At 39.5% G+C, this 21,981-nt stretch overlaps 2 protein-coding genes and 1 pseudogene across 2 annotated transcripts; 2 read left to right on the top strand and 1 right to left on the bottom strand.

The window, feature by feature from the left end:
- Positions 1-10,315: 10,315 nt before the first annotated feature.
- On the top strand, positions 10,316-11,521 carry LOC104783747 (putative CCR4-associated factor 1 homolog 8 pseudogene; annotated as a pseudogene).
- Positions 11,522-13,855: 2,334 nt separating this feature from the next.
- Positions 13,856-14,164, bottom strand: LOC147945784 (putative CCR4-associated factor 1 homolog 9). The gene has a single exon (XM_087509365.1). It carries the CDS (start codon positions 14,162-14,164, stop codon positions 13,856-13,858), a length of 309 nt encoding a protein of 102 aa, XP_087365491.1.
- A 1,204-nt stretch (positions 14,165-15,368) lies between these two features.
- On the top strand, positions 15,369-17,736 carry LOC109132475 (uncharacterized; the record flags this gene model as incomplete). The annotated part of the gene is made up of 1 exon (XM_019244098.2): positions 15,369-17,736. A coding segment is annotated over one exon (1,767 nt), but the record flags the coding sequence as incomplete, so codon positions are not given.
- Between the last annotated feature and the right edge of the window lie 4,245 nt (positions 17,737-21,981).

Here is a 21,981-nt window from a genome sequence, read left to right as displayed (position 1 = left end):
CAACAGAGTTTGAAGTCTTGCTTCCTTTACACGCTCTGCTCCTTGGTGTCGTGATCGGATAGAATTCCAAAGTGATTTGGCTGAATCTTGCTCTCCTATCTGTAAGATTAATGACTCTGGAACAGATTGAAACAAAAGGGCAGTCGCAATATCATTCTTCTTTTCATCTGTGGCTCCAGGTTCGATTACATCCCACACTTCGCTGACTCGAAGTATGATCTTCATCCTCATCGACCAAACTGTGTAATTAGTTGGTGTGAGTAACGGACATTGGATTGATGGTGCTCCAAGGTCCTTTGTTCGTAGTGGTGGATTTGATTCGGCCGCCATGCTTGTCTTGAAACTTCTCCATCGATTTTAGATCAGCAACACAACCTTGCTCTGATACCAAATATAAGATTGAAAGTAAGAACACCTTTTCTTATAGATTTAGAAAACTTCTCAAAAACTAAATCTCTCTCAAGTCACACGGAACACCTCTCCATTGACCTCTCTATATATAATGAATTAGACAACTCCTAATTTTAATAGGATTACAACATAAAGCCTTATCTAAATAAGCTTCTCCTTATCTAAATCTTGTTTATGCATCCTTATCTCTTATCTCCTTAGGCACCTTCTTAATGACATAACTTCTAACACAAGTTGGAATTATCCAACAGTATGCAGAAACTTCGTTAGTGATACCAAGCCTAAACTTTGAGACCTCGCAGCATCACCTTGAACCTGGATGTTACTCTGAATCATTTCTGGCTCCAAATTCTCGTTCAATTTTGATTCTCCAACACTGACTTCACTTCCCTATGTTCAATGTTCATTCAGAAGCTCTGAATCAGAAATGTGTACCTCTGTGGTTGCGGCAAATTGGCGTTAGCGTTTACGACGCGACGTCCAGCGATTGCGATTCGCCAGGTGGTTGTGATTCCCGTCGATGTTGACACGTAAGCTTCAGCCATAAACGATTGTTGGAACTCCTCCGTCCCATCGTCGTTCACGCTCTCAGGATCGTCATCGGTACCAAAAGCACACAACAATGATTCCCTCATCTCCGATTCAACATCACAAACAAACTCGTATGCCGTACCAATGTGCCTCAACTCGTGGTGAAAACCGCTCTCTCTTGTCCCTGAAAATGCTAGTTAGACTCTGAAATTAGAGTTGACTCTTGATGACATCACTGCACAGTCACATGCATAATCCAGATTCTTGAAGCTAATGAGTTCAAAACATTACTAACAACGGTGGTTTAGCTATGATGACATCAAGAACACATATGGATTGAGCAAAAAGACAAGCTGACAAGAAGGGTTCCTCTGTTTTTTCGGTAGGAGGGTTTTAGTTGTCGTTATCCAAGCTCTGGGCCACCATTATTAATCATATCCTTGTATGTATTTTGTTAGTTTCATATTTGGTTGTTGTAACTGTTTTTTGGATACTTTAAACTTTAGGAACTTGACTGCAAGCGAATTGACTGGGACCATAACACCTGAAATATCCAAGCTATAACAAGGCTGAGAGAACTGTAAGCATCTAATAGTTTATACTTTTAACATCTATAAGTATTAATTTGGTATATAGTTTATATATCGCGGTGAGAAAAGGACAATAAACTCTTTAATATCTTTCTCTTCAATGTATAGAGATTTGTCAACCAATGATTTATCAGGAGAGATTCCAGCATTTTTTGCTGATATGAAGGTGTTGACACTCATGTGAGCTTCTTGTTATTAACACTTCTCCTTTACTATTAACACTTCTCCTTTACTCAACTAACTCTACGTTCTTTTCTAAAAGATTTAAATCGTTCCATTTTCAGAAACTTAACCAGAAAACCGAAGCACAAACAATTCCAGCCTCTCTTCAGATTACTTGTAACAATCTCTCCATGTCATGTGACATGTTGGTATGACTAATGATTGCAGAATAGTGAGTGTCTCTTGTCTGGGTGACTGTTATGCGTGATTTTTTTTTTTTATAGATATAACAATAATACTCCATTGGAATTGAAACTCATAGTTAAGACTTAAGAGATACTTGAAAATGGAAACTCATTGTTTGTTTATCAAGCTAGTTGTTGTCTTTGAAAAAGACCCTTGCATTAATCACAAGAAAATATGCATTTATTAGTACACCTAAACAAAGACCATAGAAGATTATGAATTCACTGTGATTAAATCAAAACGACACAAGATAGAATGTGCATGTTGTGTTGTTGTCTCTGTTCAATACACTATTTCATGGTCGTCTTTGCTCTGTTTTGATATTTTTGGAGTTTGGTATTTCAAGATTTCTTGTTCTCGTTCTGTCTTGTTTCTTTCCACCTCTATATCTATTAGTATACACACAAAAATGCTAATGTTTTTTTTTTTCAAAGAAAGAAATACTAATGTAAAAAGAGGAAATTTATAGAAAATTTGATAGGAAGATATCATCATTGATGGAATATGTAGCAAGTACCAATGTCGTTCCTCAAACCCTAGTGAGAGACCTTCACATCGTGATGAGTCACTACCGCTTTGATGGGTGAGAATTGGTGGATACATCGTAAGTTGGAGAGAACGTCGACAATGCTTCTTCCAAGCTTGGGTCTAACTGAAAGTTCACAACAGATATGAAGTACCTAAGGGGGTCTCTTGACTTTATACTATTGTTATTGTTTCCCAAATGTTTCCCAAGAAGACCTTTTAACAACTATATTGGGTTTGCAAAGTCCAACTGGTTCAGAACTCCTAGTCGAGTTGTTTTCAAGAGAAAATGTGGGCTGATTAGACCCTTTTTATATTTGGTTAAATTTGGTAAATGCAAGGATGAAGCTCAGCTTCCAGGGTTCCTTTAGTCTCTATTATTTAGCTACTAGAGGTAGCCGCTTCCTTGGAGGCATTTTCGGGCTCTGAGGCATGGTTCCCCAGATCGTGCGGTGTGGCCTCAGGCTCCTCTAGCGCAGATTTGAACTCGGGAACATTTGGTATGGAGTCCCCCCAGCCACCAGAGCTGCTTCTCCTGGACTATTTCGCACCTTGGACATTGGCCTCATTGTTTCAAATTTTAACTCCAGCCTCTATCATCAGCCTAACGTGGTGACCTAGACCATCACCATATCAGAGTTCTAGTCTTGGAAAAATCTTGATGGAGCGGAATCTAGTCTTGTGAAGAGCGAGCTCAACACTTAGATTCCACCCAACTAACATGTCCCACTGGTGTTGGGCAATGGTTATTGTAACCACCTCGCTCTGGTTATTGCAATCACCTTATACTGCACAACTTGGGCCCCTTTTGATGTAGCGTGCATCGTACTCCAATTACGCCTTGTGACATAATTGGGTTGGTGTTGTGTTGCGTGTGCGACAAGGATCGTTAAGGGTTTTGTTTTGGATTTGTTCTCTTTTTATTTAGGATAAGCTCGAGTCTTTAACTTCTTAGATTTAGGATTAGCACGTATCTTTTAATTTTTGCTTTAAATAGCGTCGCAAATCTTTGTATCAAAATCATTGATTTGAAGTATAATAAAAACCAAAAACAGAGGCAATCTTAATTGCCCAAAAGAGCTTGTGTAAGCCTTGAGAGGAGGACTCTCTTATCGGTTTCGTCTTGCTCCTTCACCGTCCCCATCTCTTTGTTTGCCCCTCTTTCCCTCTTTTACCCTTGCGACTTGCTCTGTTTCGGTAACAACCACAACAGAGTTCTGTTTGATCCCCGTAAAGCTTCAGCCTCTACACCAGTTGGTATCAGATTCGCGTCGCTCCTGGTCGGGTCTCAGTCATGCCTCTGAAACCAGAAGCGGTTTGTTGTAACCCACCGGACAACACTGTTGATGTATGAAATCGACAATATAGATAATACGGATCTTAGTGGGAATAAATCGGAACTGGTCCTTTTATTAACGTAGAATTTGAGGAATGGTTTACAGAAAATGACAATTAAAGAGTAAAGCGCAGTTAATACGAAAAATATAGCTCTTCTCTCTCTAATTGCCCAAAAAGTGGATCCCCTGACGTGACAGTGACATCAGGTATTTATAGTGGGACCTTGACCTAGGGTTTCTTCTGTCTCCTGGTAAAATGACGATTTTGCCCTTGCGGCCTGTTGGGCCTGATCCAAGACTTTTGGCCCAAAATCTCTTGAGAATCTTCTGTTTGGGCTTTATAAATGTTGGGGCAAAGCCCATATCCAACAATGGTCCCCCCTAGTCTGATGTGCGATGGCTTGCTTGAGCCCGTCGGTTACAGTTCTGCGTCTCTAGGTCCGTCTTGCAGAAGGAACAGAAGATTTTTAAGAGCTTGAAGGCTTTCGGGAAGGTTCCTGGATAAATAGTGCCTTGCGCATGTTTTTTTTCGAGGCATCCGGGAGATTCCGGGATGAATAGTGCATTGTGCACGTTTTTCGAGGAATCCGGGAGATTTCGGGGTGCATAGTGCATTGCGCACGTTTTTCGAGGTCCGTTGGGCTTTAAACGGGAGTCTTGTGTGTTTTGCACGTTTCCCGAGATGCAGGAAGTAGAGACAGCATCAAAACTAGGATTTTTCTTTAAATATGTTCCTTGACCTAATTTTCCTTCCAACTTTCTACCCTCCTCTCCAAAAGGTAAATCTCTTTCTCCCTTCCTTCTTTCTCTCTTCCTTCTTTATCTCTTTGCTTCTTCTTTTGGTTTTCGGTTTGTTAGAACCTTGGATTGTCGACCATGTCTGTGCTGCCGTGGGAGGCTCCACTGTCGGGCTTCTTCATGGTCGCCGACCTTGCTGAACCTCCTCAACTCGCCACCGCTGCCGTCTCGAGGGCGCTCCGCTGCTGTCTTGCCTTCTCGCCGCTGCTGTCTCGAGGTCGCGCCGCTACTATCTCGTGGTCGCGCCACTGCTGTCTCGAGGTCTTGCCGCCGCCAAGTTTGGTTATGGCCGGTAAGCTCCTTGGTTTCGCCCCTCTTGCCGCTTCCAGATCCGGCCAAGACCGTGAGGCGTCTTGGTCGTCCCAAACCTGCTCGCCGCCGCAAGATCCGGCCAAGACCGTGAGGCGTCTTGGTCGTCCCAAACCTGCTCGCCACCGCAAGATCCGGCCAAGACCGTGAGGCGTCTTGGCCGCGCCACACCTGCTCGTTGTCGCTTCGACTGGGACCGTTAGGCGTCCTCGTCGGGTCTCCACGCGAGGTGAGATAATGGTGAGTAGCAGATTTTGATGGAGAAGGGGCGGAGACATGGTGCGGTGACGGTTAAGCGGTGAAATTGCGTGCGAGATGGCGTGGAGGTATGGCGAGATGAAAGTGTGTGTATGGCGAGATGTGGAGGTGGTCGCAGCCCGGTGACGGTTCGTGTGAGGTGGCGAGCTGCTCTATTGATGGCGAAAACAAAGGTGAGATTGGCCTTTGTGGAAACGAAATGGTGAGGTCGACATTCGTGGAATTGAAGTTGGCGAGGTCGAGATGTTGTGGTGGCGAGATTGGTTTCGTACGAGACTAGTGTGGTGTACTGCGGATCCTTACTTGGAGATGTGCTCAACTACGTATACGCGTATGGGATGTTGTGGCGAGCTCGTGACACGTTAGAGAGGTGGAAAGATCAAGAGTTTGTGTGCGTGATTGACGATACCAGGTCGGCGTGATGGAGGAGCTCGCATGTCGAATTCGAGGGCGTGCTAGGGTTGGTAACGATGGCAAGATGCCGTGGAGCTCGCGGATGTATCCGCGAGGGGAAACAGGATATCGTGCGCAGTACGTGATACATGGTACGTGGTGCGTGGTGCGCAGTGTGCAGTACGTGGTACGTAGTGCGTGGTGCGCAGTACGTGGTATGCAGTGCGCGGTGCACGGTACATAGTACGCAGTACATGGTACGTAGTAAACGGTACATAGTACGCAGTACATGGTACGTAGTACGCGGGGTGCAGGGTGTAGTGCGCAGTATGCAGGACGCAGTGCGCGGTACGCGGTACGCAGTACGCAGTTCATTTGGTTGTGCTCGTTCTATCCGGAATCTATTGCGCTTTCGATATGTCTTTGCTCCCATACTGATCGGTTGTTTGGTTGTTTTTTGCAAGGTCCTGCGCTTTGGTTCCTGGAGGTGATGTCTTTGGAGATGTTCCGGAGGAGCTTGGGGAAGATCAGTATTGCGCGTTTGAGAGTGGCCTCGACGAAATTGAGATTTTGGTGGAAAGGTAGCGAGGTGATACAGCGAGGAGCATACGGGAACGTCGTGGCATCGAGGCACGCATACGAAATGGCGAGATGACTTAGCTTGACATTGCTAGGTGCATACGAGGAATTTGTGGCGTTGAGGCGTGCATACGAAACGGCTAGATTGTTTTTGTGATTGCACCTAGACATGAAGTCATGTCGTGAAGATGATCTTGAGCATTTCCCGGAGTTTGTTATCGTAGACACCGACGAGACTACTCAAGAGTGATACGTCTTCTAATTATCGTTTATTCCCTTTTTTCTTTTTGTTTATTTTGTTATTGCGAACTTGGTTGCTTTATGAGCTTGGTCATTCGTACTTTTATTGATGATTTTCACGCAAAGGTTTATTATTGCTGATTTTTGTCGCGCAAAGTTAGATTATTGCGAAATTACCCTCAAAATAGAGATGCGACGTTTTTCTTGTTTACAGGGCATATTTTGCAGTGCAGGACGTATCCTGGCTTATCCTGGATATGTTTTTCCCCGAAACGTCTTGAGTAGACAAGACGGACTTGTCGTACTGTTTTAGGTACGGTACGCGTGACCGGCTTACCCTGTGGGTGCTGCAGGAATTACGTGTGTGCGAGTCGGGGTCTTGGCTTACTCACTCCGCTTCCTGCTAGCTCATTGCGAGTCTGGGCTCGGCTTAAAATGTCCTACCGAAGTAAGGACGTGGATTATTTCACCACTGCACCCATGCGGAGCGCGTTTAAAATCGTACACCTGGCCAGGGCGACGATGTGCAAGCTAGGTGCGGCTTTTGCTTCCGGCTTATCCCGTGAGCTCGATATTGTCGAGCGTGTGACGATTTTTTTTTTTTTTTTTTTTCTGAGATGTTCTCGTTGCGCCAAATGTGGCAAGTATTGGTCCTTGATGCGTGCTAGTGAATGTGCGGTGTTTGCCGGCGGCGCTGTCTGGTGAGGTTGAGGTCGAGCTGACTGCTTGCACGAAGCTTGCTGCGTTTGCTGCGTTTGTTGTTGCGAGATTGCAAGGCCATGTCGCGTTGGCGAGATGGTGAGATCGAATTCTCCGGTGGTGAGATCAACACTTCTCCGTATGGATTCGTTGGCGAGCTCAACATTCCTCCGTATGGCGAGCTCAACACTCCTCCGTATGGAATCGTTGGCGAGCTCAATGCTTCTCCGTATGGCGAGCTCAACACTTCTTCGTATGGAATCGTTGGCGAGCTCAACACTTCTCCGTATGGCGAGCTCAACACTTCTCCGTATGGAATCGTTGGCGAGCTCAACACTTCTCCGTATGGCGAGCTCAACACTCCTCCGTATGGAATCATTGGCGAGCTCAATGCTTCTCCGTATGGCGAGCTCAACACTTCTTCGTATGGAATCGTTGGCGAGCTCAACACTTCTCCGTCTGGCGAGCTCAACACTTCTTCGTATGGAATCGTTGGCGAGCTCAACACTTCTCCGTCTGGCGAGCTCAACACTTCTTTGTATGGAATCGTAGGCAAGCTCAACACTTCTCCGTATGGCGAGCTCAACACTTCTCCGTATGGAATCGTTGGCGAGCTCAACACTTCTCCGTATGGCGAGCTCAACACTTCTCCGTATGACGAGCTCAATACTTCTCCGTATGGAATCGTTGGCGAGATGGTGTGACTTGCGTCATTCGCGGACAGACTGATTGTCAGCGAGATTGAGGAGTTAGCGAGCTGCAAGGTGACCTGCTTAAGGGTTCACGAGAGACTGTGATCGCGAGATGCTGTCAAAGGTGTTGCATTTGATACTTGGCGTGTTTGAGGGCTGATGAGGTCGAGATCGTGGCTTGATTGAACTTCCGGTGAGCCCAAAGGGTCGTTGCGATGTCGCTGTTACGGGATATGCGTGCGAGATCGAGATCGTATTTGGGCGTGGAGAATATCGATGATTGTTCGTTGCGAGTAACAAGTGCTTGCGTATGGGCGTGATACGCATGATTAGATGCTGTTTGTGCCGTCCGGGGTGCAAGGATAATTTGGGTGTGATTGGTTGGAGCGACGCGCGTAGCGCCTACGGCTTCGCGGTCGGTTGGATTGATGCGAGCGGCTACACGAATGGGGGGCGTAGCGCCTACGGCTGCGTGGTCAGTGAGTGTTGCGTCCTCGACCGTAGCGACTTCGATCGTGTCGACGCCTTGGAGCTGGTTTGTCCTCGCGCGGGTGCGCCCCCATATGGTGCGCATGGGAGACTTGACGCGGGCCGCGGAAGAGTCGACGCCTTCGTCGCTGGAGAGATCAGTGTGAGACATGCTTTTGGTTTTCCGAAAACACCTATCTTCAAATTCTATTCGTCAAATGAAAGGATTCCGTCTCGTCCCACGGTGGGCGCCAAATTGTTAATGTATGAAATCGACAATATAGATAATACGGATCTTAGTGGGAATAAATCGGAACTGGTCCTTTTATTAACGTAGAATTTGAGGAATGGTTTACAGAAAATGACAATTAAAGAGTAAAGCGCAGTTAATACGAAAAATATAGCTCTTCTCTCTCTAATTGCCCAAAAAGTGGATCCCCTGACGTGACAGTGACATCAGGTATTTATAGTGGGACCTTGATCTAGGGTTTCTTCTGTCTCCTGGTAAAATGATGATTTTGCCCCTGCGGCCTGTTGGGCCTGATCCAAGACTTTTGGTCCAAAATCTCTTGAGAATCTTCTGTTTGGACTTTTGGTCCATCACCACTCTCACCGACGCCTTGCTCAAAGTTTGTGGTGTGGTTGACCCTCGCCTTAATCCGGTCGTCGTTGATCCCCAACAAGGTTAACATGACAACCCCGTGGTAGATCGAGCTCAGCAACCATATGATCGAGACCAGCGCTTTGTTGCTTCGTGTTCGGAAGCTGGTTTCCGTCTTGATATCCCTGAATTCCATGGCTGGATTAGGGGTGACTCTCTCCTCGGCTGGTGAAATTGGTATTAATCTGTCCACAAGTTTTCGAACCTGCCTTGATTCAATTAATCTGTTTTTGTAAAGAGAAGTTGTATTACAAGTATATGAAAAGTTCATGTAAATATCAGAGAAAAAATATCCAAACTTGAAAAAGGGAAATTTTCTTTTGTTCCAAAATACAAAATAACAATTTCCTATATATATCAAGAGTCTATGATGCCATGACTCCATTACCCTTTATACTCCATATGATCTCTCATTCTAACTAGTTACATTTTTTTTGTGTCATTAAATATTGCAATTAATTATCTCATTGCAAAATATGGACTGAGCATATTTGATGAATGGTTTGGATACTCACCCGTTTTATTCAGTATACGAAATATGTTTGGTCTCACTTCAATTTGGCTACTTTTACCTAAAACAAACCTATCCAAAAATTAAACAAAGAAAAAACGAATTTAATTCAAATTCCAACTAAAAACTATATTATTAAGCAATAAGAGAAAATTACAATACTTCTTATTGATGGTCTTATCCACAACACACACATTTCATCCAAATCACTTACATAGAGGTTTCTGAGTTTATCAAATAATGCATATATTCGTTATTCATTGTGAAACTTAATTTATATGTTGCATTTTACTGAAACTAATTGAATTTTAAGTAATCTATACATATTGATTTTAGATTTTATTTGGTATTTTTTAGAAATTGCGGATTTAAATATCACTTATTTCATCTTGCAATACATTTTAAATTTATATTACATCATAAAAAACATATTTTAATTATATATCAATCCTAATAGATAAAAGACATAATTTTCATATAAAAATAATATGTGAATTTTATCAAATATATATCTTATTTATTATTAAATATTTATAAATCATAATTAATCACCAACATACAAATATCAAATATGTTATAAAAAAAAAAAAAAATTGATTGTAGGATAAATGACAACCTAAATTTTATAGATAAAATAAACATATTTACATAACTAAATTCTACAATACTAAATAGTAATCTGAGTTTGTAGCATAGTTTTTATTATGTTGAGTTTTATGTCTTGTGACACTCAAAGTGATGACATATATATTGAGAAAATGGTTTAATTGACTTTTATATCTTTTAATAACCAAAACAAAAATAAAGATGTCCAAAATTCTATAATGGAAAAGAAATTCTCTAATGAAAAGAAATTATGAATGTAACATAAGATGTGTTTTTATTTTATAGAGGGGACTAATTAATCTAAGCTGATTCCTTTTAGGTTTTGGAAAGTTGTGTTGGATAAAAAAGGAAATTTTACAGCTATTTAAATAGGAGATTTTGTTTTTCTCTCAGATAATAGTATTTTTCTTTGCTCTTACAAAAAAAAAAAAAGGATGAAAAATTGCCGTGAGATTTGGAGTTGGAACCGTAACGAAGAGATGAGTTCGATCAAAGATTGTCTAAGAAACTATCGTTTTATAGCTTTTGATACAGAGTTTCCAGGTAGTTTAAGGGATACACCGCAACACGCTTCGGATGATCAACGTTACACCGACCTGAGTTACAGCGTAGACAGGACGAAACTGATCCAGTTAGGTCTAACTCTGTTCGACAGCAACGGAAGAGTCGGTGGAACTTGGGAGATCAACTTCTCTGATTTCGGAGATGCTGAAGACGCGAGAAACGACAAGTCCATCGAGTTCCTAAAACGCAACGGTCTAGATCTGAAGAAGATTAGGGCACAAGGAATTGAAATCGAGGGTTTTTTCAATGACCTCTCTTGGATTCTGAAGAGGACGAGGAACATCACTTGGGTGACGTTTCATGGGTTGTATGACATTGGATATTTGTTGAAGTGTTTCACCGGTGGAGAGTCTTTACCCGTGACTGCTGCGATGTTTGCGAAAGCCGTAGCTAGAACCCTCGGCTCTGTTTTTGATCTGAAAGCTATCGCGGGTAGATACGAAGGGCTTGGTTGCCGTTTAGGTTTAGAGCATCTAGCAGATGCGTTGGGACTTGACCGTGTTGGTACTGCTCATCACGCCGGTTCAGATAGCGAATTAACCGCTAGGGTTTTCGTTAAGATGACTAAGATCTTCCACGATGTGCAAGAGGCTGAAGGCTTTGTTTATGGACTCGGCTTTAGAATCATCTCTGATCGTCTAAAGCGCAGACAACAACAACAGATCCACCTTGCCATGATGACCAGATGCTATGGTCCACCTCCACAACCACCACCACCGCCTCCTCCACCACTACCACCGCCGTTTCCGCTACTCAATCCGATGTTTGTTCCTGGGTTTCCTCCTTTTGGTGATTTTGGCTATGGGCCTAGCTTATGTATGTACTAAATCCTCAAGGAAAACACTGCTTAATTAGTCCTTAATTACCTTTAACTTTGATGTGTTTAATGTTAGTCCACAACACATCTCTTCCTGTTAGTATTGTCTCAATGTATCTGTTTGTATTCGATTTAATTTTGATGAAAAGTTGAGTTTTTTTTTTTATTGTTCCAATGTATACTTTTGTACCAGATTTTGATGAAAAGATGAGTTTTTTTTTTATAATTGTTTAGTTCCACACTTTTGTCTTTCTTTCTTGACAAGTTTCTTAAAACCAGTGTCTGTTTTCCCTAGCAATGAAGTCTCTTTGAGAGCTAAAATTTTTATAATTATCTCAAGACAAGTTTTGTGTAAGAATTAAGATGGTAGTGAAGCATAAAACAAGGCAAAGAAGTTTCTCTGCAACCGGATCACTCACTCAGGGTATATATGGTTTCTTCCAATAATCAAGAATACAAATGTGATATTGAGATTATGTGCTTACTCCACCATTTACATTGAGTATTAGCTGCCCTACTTAGATCAAGATCACCATCCACGTCATTACATCAATTACTTTTGTCTTCTCACCTGAAACCGGATTTGACCAGTTATTTCTCTGCAAAACATGATTCCCTTGCTAGCTTCTAGGATTTATACTCATGTACACTGAGATCACAGTCCTCTAAATCACTTGAATCAAGTATTGCAGAAACTGAATCTTCTTTGCTTCATAACCTGAAACCCTTTTGATTCAACCTCGCAGTCAATCTCATCAGCTCCTCAAGAACCACTTAAACCTTACAACAACCTGTTTCAATAAACCAGAGCCTGAACATAACCTTGTCCGATTTCCTATCATGTCTCATATCAGCAAAACTTTGTGATAACCATGAGAAAAACATGCATAGCTACTTCATGCACTTTTTAGTTGTGACCGCAACCTGCAATGCTGCTCAAGCATGCGAAACTCCACCAGAACTAATTTGTACCATCGTCATTAGAATATCCATCCAGACCCTAACTAGAGCCTTTTATTTTTTTCTTTATGACTCCCTGATACTTGAAACTATCCACTTGACTAACCTGCAAGTGATTTCCTTGAGTAGACACTTATGTGATCTTCTCCTGATGCTGACAACTGATTTCAAGGCCTTAATCATTGTCCCTCAAAATGCACTTGGAACTTCCTGCATTTATCTCTCCTTACTAGGACATTCTTTTTCAGCTTCTTCTTCTAACACCAACTTTGAGATGTTGTGTATCAAGAAGCTAGATACACACAAAAAAATTTCTTTCCTTTCTTGAAGTGACTCGTCTTGAAACAGTCCCAGCGTCAATTTGCATTTGTCTCCTCCAGTTTATTCCTTACAGAAACTCACTGTAACACTTCAACCCCTTAGTGTATTCTCTAAATGTCCTCCCCAATCAACCAGTTTCAATATCTTCAGTTAAGTTCCTCCCCAAGGTATAATAATCGTGTTCTAAAAGGCATTTGTACTCACAGACATGACTCCTTTTGAGATGGTCATAAAGTGACTTTTGTGTATTTATTGATCATATCCAACATGATACTGACGATATCCGAGTAATCTTGAGCTTTTCCAGACGTCAAGTGATCATCGGTCACATGTTGAAAAAAATTGGCGAGTTTGAAAACGGCTTTGTTCACCCTCGAATGATGACCAGAGATCCGGTCTACGAGCCAACCTCCAGGGAAGCAGTCGGTTAACGCCAAGGTGCCAAGGTTGGTCTCTGACTCAAGAACCAATTCTTCCACTCTCTCGATATCTCCACAAAATCGCACTGGTGGAAGTTCTTTGGAGGAGACAACGATCACAGGAACTACCCCTAAATGGAGAAACCACCAACGGTCCATATATATTCTTGAGAGATTTTGTGAAAATATTTGTGAAGAACCTTTCCAAGCTGGTGTAAGTTTCCGATGATTGGAAGACCCAAAGGTCCTGGAGGCAGCTTCCCTTTCGACGGTAAAAACTTCTTAAAGAAGAGTACAACGAGAGGAAAGGAAACAAAGAGAGATAGACATTTTCATGTTCTTCTCTTTGGCTAACTTTCTTCTGCCATTTATTGAAGTGAAGAGGAATTAATGTGTTCACATAGACGCAAGCAATATACAGATCAATATAGACAAATGCATGTCAATTAGTCTTTTGAGTTTTGACAAAATAAAAAGTTTCTACTTATTTTACTATTCTTTTTTCTTTTCACCAACAAAGTTTCACTCTGTTAATGTTGCTAGCTCTGTTTCAAAGTAACTTATTATTATCCACATGAATTTATATAATTTAAAACTATATTTTTCAAATCGACATGGATCTATTTATATGAGGAGTTTTTGCATTATTATTTTTTTATATATATTTCCTCTTAACAAAAGAACATTAGCTACAAGATTACAACTTGAGTTAACCAATTGAATATTTAAAATAAAAAATAAAAAAATCAGTACACCCCTTAAAAGACCTCAAGCCCATACAAAACCCCAGCATGCTTCTCCGGCCCATCTTGAGAAAAATACAAATCTCTCATCCTCTGAAACGCGTGCCACGTAAGCAGACTATCGGAACCGGCTTGATGACATTTCCCAACCTCCCGGTTAACTTCAAGCGTCCTCGCAACCCGGTCTAAACCGCCATACAATCTCCTCTCACAAAACTTCATCATATGCTTCACATCGTACACGCGCTCACCAAACAAAACTCTCATCACGCGCTTAAACTCCCCTAACGCGCCGGGCAGCTCACGGCGCGTGAGGATCTTCATATGCTAAAGTTGAGTTTTTTTTTTATTGTTCCAATGTATACTTTTGTACCAGATTTTGATGAAAAGATGAGTTTTTTCTTTATTGTTTAGTTCCACACTTTTGTCTTTCTTTCTTGACAAGTTTCTCAAAACCAGTGTTTGTTTTCCCTAGTAATGAAGTCTCTTTGAGAGCTAAAATTTTTATAATTATCTCAAGACAAGTTTTGTGTAAGAATTAAGATGGTAGTGAAGCATAAAACAAGACAAAGAAGTTTCTCTGCAACCGGATCACTCACTCAGGGTATATATGGTTTCTCCCAAAATCAAGAATACAAATGTGATATTGAGATTATGTGCTTACTCCACCACTTAAATTGAGTATTAGCTGCCATACTTAGATCAAGATCACCATCCACGTCATTACATCAATTACTTTGTCTTCTCACCTGAAACCGGATTTGATCATTGTAAAGGCAAAAATACGTAGTTAGTGAAGTGTCATGTGGGCAAGTATTCATAGCCAACACAAACAGTCCTTCTCAGCATTAACATCAGTTTTATTCTCTCTCTCTCACACTTTCATGTAACTGTAAGACGAAGATTAGACAAACCAATCAACCTATTTATTTTATCTGATTTGGCAGACGAATCACAGAAACTGACAAAAGAATCTTACAATTACCATCATAGTCTCATATACATAGATATCTTTTATGTTCTTTTAAAGTTGATTAGGAGTAAGGATTAAAAAAATTAAAAAATGTTTGCCTAAAACCATTGCCTCTGTAACTCTGTTCGGACCATAAGCAATTAAGCATGTTACAGTGATTGATGTACCAATTATTTCTCTGCAGAACATGATTCCCTTGCTAGCTTCTAGGATTTACTCATGTGCACTGAGATCAAAATCCTCTGAATCACTTGAATCAAATATTGCAGAAACTGATCCTTCGTTGCTTCATAACCTGAAACCCTTTTTATTCAACCTTGCAGTCAATCTCATCAGCTCGTTAAGAACCACTTAAACCTTAGAACAACCTGTTTCAATAAACCAGAGACTGAACATAACCTTGTTCGATTTCCTATCATGTCTATCAGCAAAACTTTGTGATAACCATGAGAAAAACATGCACAGCTACTTGATGCACTTTTTTGCTGTAACCTGATACGGTTGGTCACTTGGTCTAGTGTTTCATTGTTAAATGAATGCTAATGAGGACTTTGAGTTGGTGAGTGTTCAGAGAAGGAGAAGTTGGCGTTCGTTTCCAACTTTCTCGGCGGCCAAGCAAAATCTTGGTTCCACAAGGAACAATCCTGGATTCCTTTCAATAGTTGGAGCGAGGTGAAAGATGGTTTATCGTTAATGTTTGGAAACGATAGATATCAAAAGCGTGTAGGTTTGGAGCTGGATCGCAAACTAGAACAGTGGATCAAAGATTTTGATCGCAAGCATCAGAAGTTAGAAAAAACTTTGGGCACAAGTGTCGACGTGCTTCAAGAGATAGAATCAAGTGGTTACATTGTGTTGCAGGCGAAATTGATTCCACAACATGCTTCAGCTTCGAGGGAAACGTTTTCACAGTTTCAGGTACAAGATTCTTCCTTGGAACCTAGCCTTAAATTTAGCAATGAGTCATTGGATGCCATGGAGGATTCATCTGTGTTCTGCGAGCAATCACATGTTGTTGTTCATGCTTCAGAAGTGGTTGAGTTTTCTGAGATGTTCACAAGTGTCAAGAACACACAATGTGAACTCCAAGTGTTCGATAAAATGCTGGTGGGAGACAAAAGAAGGAAACAAAAACATAAACAGAGAAAGCATCTTAAGGCTTGGCGGTTTAAGTTCAAATTGAGGTCAGGTATTCAGCAGCTCAAAGATTCTTGTTCTTTTGCTTCTGTTGGATCAAATGGGAAACAGAACAGCTTTAAGCCTTGGAGAAGGATGAGACAGTCACCTCGGTCACAGTTTATTTGTAAAATGAGAATGAGACTGGATTTAAGAGGACTGTATCAGCTTTGTTGTGGTGAGGTGAAGTTTCACATGAAGCGTAAATGGACCCTGCAACTTCATAACACAAAGCCTGCAACTTCTCCAATTTCCAGAATTCACAAAGACACTGTGAAATTTCATATTGGTAATTCATGGTCTGATTGTGATGTTGCTGTTTTGATGGCTAAGGGAGTGCTATGGTTTCGAGCTATAAATGGAAAACCAATGGCTGCGAGTATAGTACAAACTCAAGAAACAGAGACGTTTCCAGTGGAAGATTCAAATAGGACAGAAGAAGCTATTCTCCATAAAGAATTGGTTGCTCAGAATCATTTCATTCTACAACAAGAAGCGTTTCAGGACCAGAAGTGGTTAACAATGCTATGGAGGTGTAAACCTTGGAGAAGGCTGAGACACTCACCTATTTCAAGGCTGTTGTGCCACATGAGGGGGAGATATGATTTACAAGGACTGCTTCAGTTTTTCTATGAGGATATGAAGCTCTACCTGAAGCACAAATGGAGATCTAAGAGATTGCATTCATTTTCATCATTTTTGATGTTTGATTTGCAGAGAACCACCCTATCTGGTCCAGAATTGGAGTTTACCATGGATGCTACAATCGTGACACAATTTCTCCATGGTGATGAGAAGTTTCACGTGTTGTGGGGTTTGGTCCATTTACAGTTTGGTGAATGGATCAGTCTAAGTGAGCTTGATTCACTTATGCCGTATGATTTGCAGACATCTTCTATATATAGTTGTGCAATGGAGTATACAATGGGTGCAAAACTACAGTGGGACAAGATAGTGATTCTAATCACAGAAACTCGATTACATCAAAAGTTGTTCAGGATGCAGAAGGTTGGTATACAAGAGTCATCTTCTATATGGCACAGCTGGAGACGTAAGACTGTCACAGTTGTTGCGAGCAGTCTGTTCCTGAGATCACAGGGCCAGTATTTGTGCCTTGCCACTGCAATTTTCTCTCTTAAAGCTTGAGGACAAGCTTGTCAAAATGGGGGGAGTATTGATACGGTTGGTCACTTGGTCTAGTGTTTCATTGTTAAATGAATGCTAATGAGGATTTTGAGTTGGTAGTTTGAAGAGAACTAGAGAAGCCTCTAATGCAATTGGAAGGTCTGCAGTTGCAATCTGAGAGTATAAATAAGAGAGATGAGTATCGAGAGAGATGAGGCTGAATGTTGAATATTGTGAATGTTGGTGAAGCGATGTACTTGTGTTTGGAGAGGTGAGCTAGTGATGTGCTAGTCTCTCTCTTATGGTGTGTTGGGAGCTGAGCTAGTGATGTGCTAGCCTCTCTCTGTTCTTATCAGTTAGTTGTAATTGTGTGTTCGTGTAATTGGAGCTTACGGTATCGTAAATCTATCATAACCTCAACCTGCAATGCTGCTCAAGCATGCGAAACTTCGCAAGGCCAACTTGTAAGCTCCTGAGGCAAACCTAGCCTTGCAACCACTCCAAGAAGTTAAATGGTTGCGGACCTTGCTTTTCCATCTGTGCCATGTAGAAAAGTCTATGTTCTGTGGACATACTAGATACTCAATGTCAAAGCTTGATTCAACAGCTTTCTGTTGCAGAATGTGTTGAGCTGTTTGCAGATCGAATGTACATTTCCAAGAGTCTAAACTCTTTTCCTTCTGCATCAGAAGAATTGATTTGGTATTGTTCAACACATACACAACTTCAAGAATAGTCTCAGGAACTAATAAGAACACGCCAGCTCCATTAGTGGACTGAAAGTTCTGAAATGGCCACCACAGAGGTTCTGATTTGTCCTGCAACTTATCTTTCCAGTGCTTCCTCACCCATTTAACATACTGATCACAGATAGATACTCTTACCCCACAAGCCAAACACACAAAATCTCATCGCAACTTTTAAACGCGAACCAAACACACAAAAATTTTATCCAGTTTTATGTAAAGAATCATAGTAGCTTCATCTATGGCCTCCAATGATTGGCAATTGGCATCCTTGTTCTTCCAACAGTGCCGCACTGAAAAGTAGACATTCTTACCATCTGTAGAGATTGACACATGATGTGAGGCTTGGTCGAACAGCTCCCACAGTTCTCTGTTTATATTTGAATTTCCAAGACTTAGAACACTTCTTTGGTTTGCTTGTGACAGTAGCTACAATTAATTTGTCTCCCCCAAGATAAAACTTCACTTGTAAATATGAAACTGCCTTGCTTCACTCCTCTGGATGTTCGTATGGGTTTAGTTCTCCATTTATGCCAAAGCCGGTACAGTAAAATACCACAGAGAAACTGTGTCTGCTTGTCGCCTAACTCATTTGAAACAGTCACAATTAGCAACAACTTCCCAGTATATAGAGGAGTAGGAGCAACCAGTCTAGCGTCAGAAAGCCATGTCCCTTTCTCGACATGCGGAGCACTCTGCATTTGTTTTCTCACTGACAAATATACACTCATGTCCACAAGTGGGAAGTACCATCTGCAGAGATAGACACATGATGTTCCATAAAGAACCATTCCATGTTTGAATTTGTCCTGCAACTTGTCCCCTTGTAAAAACTATTTGCAGCCAACTCTCTCCACTGTTATGCAGCATAAAATCAGCCCACACACAAATAAGTCGCAGCAAACTCGCAAACGCAACAATGAAACCAGATAATATGATGCCACCATAAAAAACTTTGCAGTAGAGACTACGCGCCAATCCATGTGAAGGAAGACAAGTAATAGAAGCTCTCTGCAAATTCCGCTCCTAAGCATCATATTAGCGCCATCTAGAGCCACAAGTGTATGTAATCCTCCACAAAGAAGCTGTGGGATGCCTCGTGAATCCCATCTCAACATCCTTTTGAAACTCAATCTTGACATGTGTGACTTCTTCCTCAGTCCCATTCTCATATTGTGTTGCAGATTTATTTATGGTTTTGAACTTAAAGATCCAGGTCTTGGGACACAAATTTATGCTGAACAAAAAAACTCCAAAAAAGGTATCCCTTGCATTGAGAATGTTCTGTTCCTGCAACATGTATAAATTGTCAATGATGACTAACTCTCCAGGTTCTGCTCCACTATTAAACTTGGTGAGCAAACATTTGGTGTGCACAAGAAGGCTGAAAAATATCAGTATTATTTGGAGACATGGTAGCAGCTTTTCTCCATTTGCAAACACATTAATGGATACATCTGATTACTCTGCTGTGAGAAAACCATGTTGGAACAGCAAGATGGTTGCAGCAAAGAAGACAGCAGTAGCAACAATTTGCTCATTAAGTTCTTCCACTACTAGCGACTGTGTCTGTGAATCCACTCTATGTCCTTGAATCATCATAAGACCAAAACAACATCTTTAGGTATTTTCACTCCTACTATTCGCATACCAGTGGTCACTTGGTGAATCTGATTGTTCCATTCCTCTAAAACCAAAACAACTATCCTTATGTATATTTTGTCTGCCATAAAATTTAATAGTTTCCCCAATCATAACAAGATGAAAACTTGGGTTCTAAAGATTTCTTTTATTGATTAAAGTGGATGATTCCTACGAATTTCAAATTGACATAAGCACTTCAGATTCCCCCTTTGTTTTGTCACGTTTTTGTGACATGATCTTTTGTTCTCAAACATCATTTTATAATTCACTTTTCTCTGCTTCTGTCAGCTTTTGGCAATACCGATCATAAAATTAGGAGGCAGATAAGTCAAGGCAGATGAGAGTTCTCGTAATTCCACCATGTCATTTGTATCATAAAACATGTACCTTATAAACACATTGTTATAAACCCTTTTATTTTTACTTTATAAACTAGGTTTTACCTTATTTTGTTGATATATATACTGTTAACGGTTGTAGGTAGATTTTTGTAGAAACTCTTGATTCGCAAGTTGAGAATATATATTTTACGATTTGATAGTTATGATTTAGGAATGAATGATATGACATATTCTTATTATGATTCTCAATTGATATTATTGGATTAATAGTGTACATTTAAAGCTAATAAGATCTTACCAAATATATAATCGTTTATTAAACGCAAATTAGATATTTTCTAAGATGTTTTCATCTTAAATTAGTTGTTATATTATACGGATGTGATTAAGAGGATGTGATTACATAATTTGGGTTATTAATTCTTTTTGTCAAACTCGGTCCTAAAAATTCGGCATGCAAATTAGATCTTTCCTAAGATACAATGGGCATTAATTGGCATTAATTGGATGTAAATAAGTATGCTATAGATTAAAAACCGGTCCAAAATATTCGGCAATCTTAAGGAGGATCCGTATAATTGAATCGGTTATAATTTTAGTTAAAAACCCGACCCAAAGTTGGCAAAAAGTGATGGCACCCTATTGTACTCCAAAAATGTATTCCGAGCTCTATGTGGATATACTTGTTTGGTTACAAATATCCTAAGACAATTTTTAATATATATCCGTTTATAAAAATTCAAATCACATTATATGCTGAAAAATATCTAAAATTTTATTAACTTTATGTATTAAATAGTAATTAAAATAATTAAATATAAGATTAAATAAAAATGAAAGGAGAATTATATTTTAATCTAACATATTGATTTAAATTAGATAAATATATTTTAGGAAATTAATATTATCAAATAAGGAAATGATTGTGTTTGGTTGTAAGGATTGTATAAAATTTAGTTGAGACTTGTTTGGATACAAAGATAAGAGAGGATGACAAAATACTTTAAAAGATACTTTAAAACATTAATTAAACCTTATAAATATTTGGATTGAGTCTCGGAGTAGTAGTTACTATCCATAAGTACCCTATAACCTTATAAAAATTTATAAAATTTTAGATTTAATAAAGAGTATTTTTAAAAATAGATAGATGAAAAAAAAACATTTTGAAAATTCCATAGAAGCATTCAGATTTAATAAATTTAGGAGTATTGCTCCAGTGGAATTATCATACTTGTAAATTTAATAATACTAGATTTTAACCCGCAATGCACCGCGGGATAATATTTTTATAAAAAATAAAACTAAATTTTTAAAAAAATTGTATTTGTTTGTTAATTTTTGTTTTTTGTTGTTTAGTGTTTAAGATTGTATAATTGTATTTTGATTGTTAATTCTAAAATTTGACTAGCTGTACACGGTAGACATGACAGGACAATTATTTAGTTTTATTTATAATAATGTTACATTTTTACATTAACGAATTTTTCTTATGGTTATCAAAATTTAAATTTTTAGTGCTTTCTAGATTTAACCCATGAAAAAACTATTCTTACATTATTATATTTTTAATTTTTAAGTACTTTTAAATTTAACCCGTAAGTTTAATGTTTTTTAAATTTAACCCGTGAAATAATTATTTCTTGAAAAGTTATTATGCAGTATACCGCGGGTTAAATTATATTATAAATATCCCAATTTATTACATTTAACCCGTGAAATAATTATTTTTACTTTTTTTATCAGCATATTAATAGCCATTAAAGATTTTAATTGTTCATATCAAACAGTATAGTTATTATTGAATATTAGAGTTTTTAAAGGTAAAATAAATATTGTATATATATTTTTGGTATATGTTATTAAGTGTAATAAATTTCTAAATATATAAATTTTTTAAGGAAATTATAGACCAAATCGGTAGAGACATTTTAGTAATCTAATTGATTTTGTTTTTTTGTGCAATTTTTTTAGAAATTAAGTTTTTAAATAAATATAACTTAAAGGGTAAAACACCAAATGTATTTCATTTTTTTTTAATATAGATACTTAAGGCTGATATTATTTTGTTTTGTTAAATAAAACAATAAATCTTTCTTAATTTTTAAAAGTAAAAGAGCAATTAATTCAAAATAA

This window comes from Camelina sativa, chromosome 4, assembly GCF_030686135.1.
Source record: "Camelina sativa cultivar CO46 ecotype springtype chromosome 4, ASM3068613v1".
In the NCBI taxonomy this organism is placed as follows: Eukaryota; Viridiplantae; Streptophyta; class Magnoliopsida; order Brassicales; family Brassicaceae; genus Camelina; species Camelina sativa.
Note: the sequence above shows the minus strand (reverse complement) of the source record. Positions and strands in the feature narration are given on the sequence as shown.